The sequence below is a fragment of the Poecilia formosa genome, unplaced genomic scaffold (genome assembly GCF_000485575.1).
Source record: "Poecilia formosa unplaced genomic scaffold, Poecilia_formosa-5.1.2 Scaffold2602, whole genome shotgun sequence".
Classification (NCBI taxonomy): Eukaryota; Metazoa; Chordata; class Actinopteri; order Cyprinodontiformes; family Poeciliidae; genus Poecilia; species Poecilia formosa.
The window spans coordinates 1-5,219 of record NW_006802541.1 but is presented as its reverse complement, the minus strand read 5'-3'; the positions used below and the strand labels follow the sequence as shown (position 1 = coordinate 5,219).

The window sequence follows — 5,219 nt, the reverse complement described above, 5'->3', positions numbered from 1 at the left end:
TGGTTGAATCAACATTGATATAATGTCAGTTATGGTTGAAACCCTAACGTTGATTCAACATACAAGTCACCGACCACTTTCAATGTTGTTTCAATGTCAGCGTTCAACGTTGATTCAATGTTTCTGGCTGACATTGATTCAATGTTGTTTCAATCATTCTGTGCTATCTGGGACACACACACAATTGCTTTTGTTTCCTATCTTAAATAAGCCAATGCAAGCGTCTCTGTTGCTCTGAGCGTTTCACTGGTGGAGCAGATTTATTCCTAAAAGATTTCACTCAAACTGGGCACAGATTGACCTGTTTCTTTGGAGAACTCCACATCAAGGTAGGAGTCTAAACCCACCAGGTTAGCTCTGGTTGCGCAGCTCTATGTGAACCGCAGGAATAACTTGCAGTCGCATGTCCAACAGTTACTAATTTGCATAATTGTGACATAGCCCTAAACCAGTGCATTTCTTAATGAGCTCAAACAGGCAGGTGAAATCTCAATACCTGAGAATGAACTTTGTGTATTTGTAAATGTAATGAACAAGTTTTGTATAGCTGACAGACCTATTCTAGCTTGTTAAAGGAAGGATAACAGTGGACCTTTAAAAAAAGTCATTACATTATTAGGATCAGTATCAGTGCTGATAATTTCCTGTTTTTATCAGTTTCTTCATGCTTCGTTGCAGCATCCTACAGTATTACCTTCTGTGAGTCCAAGCCCAACCCGGTTCCTGGAGGTGAATGAGTTTCACTTCCGTCTTGTGAGTCTGCGCTTGAATTAGTGGTGGTGATCAGAGGAAGTGTAGATCAGTCTCTGCTGCCTCACAGCAGAGCAGCAGCCGGTCTGATGGATCTGCTGTGGACGGTTCTGCTGCTGGTTCTGGTCGGATCAGAGGCCCAGAACCTGGTGAATGTTACCGTAGAACTGGGTCACGATGTGACTTTAAACTGCTCCTTTAAGCGTGGTGACATCTTCTGGCTCACGGAGATCCAGAACCAGTTCAGGATCAGGATCGGACAAACTTTGTCCAACTTTTCCAGCTACGACTATCCTGATTTTAAGATCAAATATTTAATAGAAGGAAACCGTCTGGTGATTAAAAACATCTCTGCTGAGGACAGCAGGCTGTACTTATGCTCAAAGAACAAAACTAATCCAGATGGAGATTCTTTCCTTCTCATTTCAGGTAAGAAGATCATATTTTACTTTAACATATTTTTTTATTGTAGCCTCTCCTCCTACAGCAGGATTGTTCTTTAGTTTTCACACAAAACGTCTTTAGTTTTGCTTCATCTTTGCTAAATAAGTTTAATAATAATTTTTATGTTGTTTCTTAGAGTTAGACTGTATTATAATTTGTGAATCTGTCCTCAGATGTTCATGAGTTCCTCTGTTCCTGTGTGAGACGTTGCTGTTGTTCAGATAAGTCTCAGATTTGACGCCTGTATTTCCTCTATCTTCTCTTGGGTTTTTCCAGGCGTTCCTCCAGCTGTGAAGCAGAACAACTGCACCTCAACCAGCACATTAAAAGTGTGGCAGAAGGAGCCTGTTGTTCTAACCTCACTGTCTCTGAATGCCGCCCTGCTTGTTGCTGTTCTCGGTGAGCAAACTGATTGTGTCTGATTGGGTTCAGTAGTACCAGAACCAGCAGGGACTGGATCTGACTGTAAGTAGCTGGAAAGGTTACTGTTAAAGCTACAGCTAACTGGTTTTTATTGTAGCAAAATTATTTAAGTCTTCGTGCTGCGATGTAAGACGCTGGTTCTGCTCTCCTGTTGAACCGCTGCTACGCTACAGGTAGTAATATTTGACAGACGGAGCTTCGCTTCTGCTCCACCTGGTCGTGACTCTCACACCAAACCTGCTTAAAGCTGCAGCATCTAACCTAAAAAAATTCATTTTACATACGTATTAAAACTTTCGCTGTCCTAACATGAGACAGACAATCTTAACTTGAGTTAAAGAATGTTGCTGTTTTTGGTTTAATTACAGCTCTGAATGTATTTTTCTTTCATCAAATGGCTATTTTTAGTCTGTGTGCTAATTGTACAGTTTAATCCCTAAGAGATAAATATTTTCATTTCAGGGTGTATGCATTAAGATGTGTTACTGTGGGGCAGTTTGAGGTTAGGTGGGTCGTTAATGTTTGTTAAATGGGTTAAAAGTCCTCAACATAAAACAGTTTGAGAAACACTGATCTATAAAAACATGTTGCTTCATATTTATTGTTCTAACCTCAATGAATATAAGGCAACATTACAAATGGCTTTTGACTAATCAGTAGAAACTCTTCCAGCTGAACCTTTACTTTATTTTCTAATTATGTTATTTATATAATTATTTTTTATTTTGTTCTTAAAATACCAAAATCTCCACATACATTTATATTTTGTTCAGTTTTATGATATAATTTTTAGATATTAAATGATTACTTTGATCAGTTACTCAGTACTTGGGAAACCTTCTACCAAATACTTTTTTACTTGAGTTAAAGAATGTTGCCGTTTTTGGTTTAATTCCAGCTCTGAATGTATTTTTCTTTCATCAAATGGCTATTTTTAGTCTGTGTGCTCCAGGTAATGATTAATCGATTGCTACATTAGTTGACAATTATTTCACCAACTGATTTTTCACAATTAATTGTTTTAGCCTTACAAACACACCTGACAATTTCAGAGTCATTTTTATTTACTAATATCAAATTACATCATGAATACCTACGGTCTATATTGGTTTTAGTATATACTACCAGCACTTCTGGGATTTCTGATGAAACCATTGTATTATTCAGTGAAGCAGATTTAGAATCTTCATTTAGAGATTTTAGAGATATATTAAGATGTGTTAAGGATTGTAAATAATTAAATAATGGCTCCCATAAATGTATGTCTTAGTCTTAAAGTTAAGTTTTTAATTTTCTGGGAAATTAAAAAAATGATGACTCATTGTTAATAAAATCTGTCTTGCATATGGGCTGCCATTTAAAGGTACACAGTCAAACATTAACAGCAATAATTAGGAATATTTAGCCTGTCATTAGATAAAAAATGGGGTGTTATTTTTCAAAGTCCAGATATTTAGTTTATAAACCAAACTTCTGATAGCGTCAGACTAAATATATAGTCTAAGGGTTAATATTTAGTTTAAAATGGTCATATTTATAAATGAACGAATAACGCAGTTATGACCTTGAAATATGAACCTGTATCTTTTTTTCCCATATGTCAGGCTAAATAACCCCCAAAAATAAATAACTAAACAATACAAATGGCATCCTATACTCACATCTACAAAATTTTGTAAATATCTTAGCTTTTCCATGTTGCTTCTATTGTAAGCCTAACATATAGTTTGGCTCTTTGTTTTCTGCTGGTTCCTGCAAACCAAAGGTAGGCCACCAGTGATTTTGTTCATTGGGAGGTTGGTATACTGATCTGATCTCCTTGTCTGCAGGTTTTTTATGTGCCTATATAAGTAGGAACGGCTTCTGCTGCTGCAGGGTGAAGGACTCTGCAACATACAACATAGAGAACAACGACATGCAGAACCCACAGGTAACAAACAAACAGTCTGAGACACAATTTCACAGTTCAAGGTGCTAAAACCAGACTGTTGGTGGAACACCGCAATATTTTTATGTTCCGATGGTTCACCTGCTGCTGAGATGCAGCTGCAGCATCATAGGTCAGCCGTGTGGCAACTTCACCATTTACCGTCTGTAGAGGATCTGAGTGGGACAGAGACACAGAAACCACCAACAGTCACTAAACACAGGCAGAGGTCAATTAGACAGAAAACTAAAGTTCATCATCTGCTGGATGTAGAGGGTACTCTGTTGTAGTCATCAACAGGATTAACGGCAATAAAATTGAAATCCAACAGCATCTTAATGATGTGTTTGTCCTCTAGTGTGTTCAAATTCCAGACATGTAAGAATTCCTTAAGAACCAGGTTTCCTCACAGCAATGTAGTCTTATATTTAAAGGGATAGTTGGTCCCCATTTCCATTTGGACAGTCCACCTGTCCAGAGGTCCTCTGATCCACTGCATGAGGGAAAACTCCACTTGTCTCATCTTTGCAGGGCGCTTCTCCAGATGTTTCAGATCTTCCACAGATGTTCGACAGCAATTAGATCAGGGCTCAGAAAGTTCAATGGTTTGCTCTTAGGCTCTTTTCCTCCTGATGGTCCAGTCGACCCGGTTCTACTGGAACCACAACTTCATCATCTGCTCCATCTCCAGCTGCTGTGGTTCTCTTTCTCTCTGCTCTGAGTCAAACCAACCTGTTCCCCTCCTGGCCTGTGGGGGCGCTGCACCAAGAACCACTGAAGGAAACGACACAAAAACCTCTGAAGACACTGAGAGCAACTTCCTTCTTCGCCAGATGGAAACAAGATGGAGGCGTCAGACTTTAGTGGTTGGAGGATTTCTCTTTAGTCTTTGGCTAAAGACCAGGAGCCATTTCTGCTGTTAGCGCTAGGCTAACCTGTTAGCTTTGTTTGGATTTAACCAGAATGCCCTGCGCTGTAGTCTATTTCCTGCTTTTGGAGCGGTCTGCGGTCCGCTTGGCTTTCACATTCAAACCGAACCAGAGTTCACTTCAACCAAACCCAGACCGAGATTTGGAGGACCAGAGGTCAGAGGTCAATTAGTATTCACACCGCATCAACTAAAACGGACTTTGTTGGCAAACAGACTGGAATTGGTTTAAACTGGACTGAACAGGCTGGTGAATTTTTAGCCTTGTGTTTTGGGTCATTATCTGGAAGAGCCATGATCTGTGTTGTGCAACAGGAAGTCTAGTTTCACTGTTAATGACTATAAATAATTCCTTAGGACAGTTATTAATAAAGCTAGAAATTTAGATAAGAAATGATCAGGTTGATAAAATAGTGAAGTAATTCAGTCTCAGTTATTTATAAATACCTGCCAGATAAGGCTTAGGTTTTAAATAAAACACAAAAGTTTATTTACAAAAATAATTCAAATTAACACTTAAACACTTTAATCAACAACTCACTAAATAAGACTCAATTAATCTGCTGAGAAAATGATAAACTCTGGTGTCTCGTTTCAGTATGAGGAGATCCAGCTGCCTCCCACTCCGGTTCCGGTTCGGGTTTCATCAGAATGCATCTACTATAAAGCTCAACATCCCAACCCCAAAATGCCTCGATACTGACTCACACCTGGACAGGGGAGCCGGTTCTGGAGCTGCTGCTCCGT

The 5,219-nt window shown here is 39.0% G+C and overlaps 1 protein-coding gene across 1 annotated transcript; it reads left to right on the top strand.

The window, feature by feature from the left end:
* The first annotated feature begins 802 nt into the window (after nt 1–802).
* LOC103133325 (uncharacterized) lies at nt 803–5,213 on the top strand. The gene is made up of 4 exons (XM_007545102.2): nt 803–1,179; nt 1,471–1,593; nt 3,447–3,547; nt 5,071–5,213. The coding sequence occupies exons 1-4, from the start codon at nt 840–842 to the stop codon at nt 5,173–5,175; spliced, it is 669 nt and encodes a 222-aa protein (XP_007545164.1). The 5' UTR covers nt 803–839; the 3' UTR covers nt 5,176–5,213.
* The last annotated feature ends 6 nt before the right edge of the window (nt 5,214–5,219 follow it).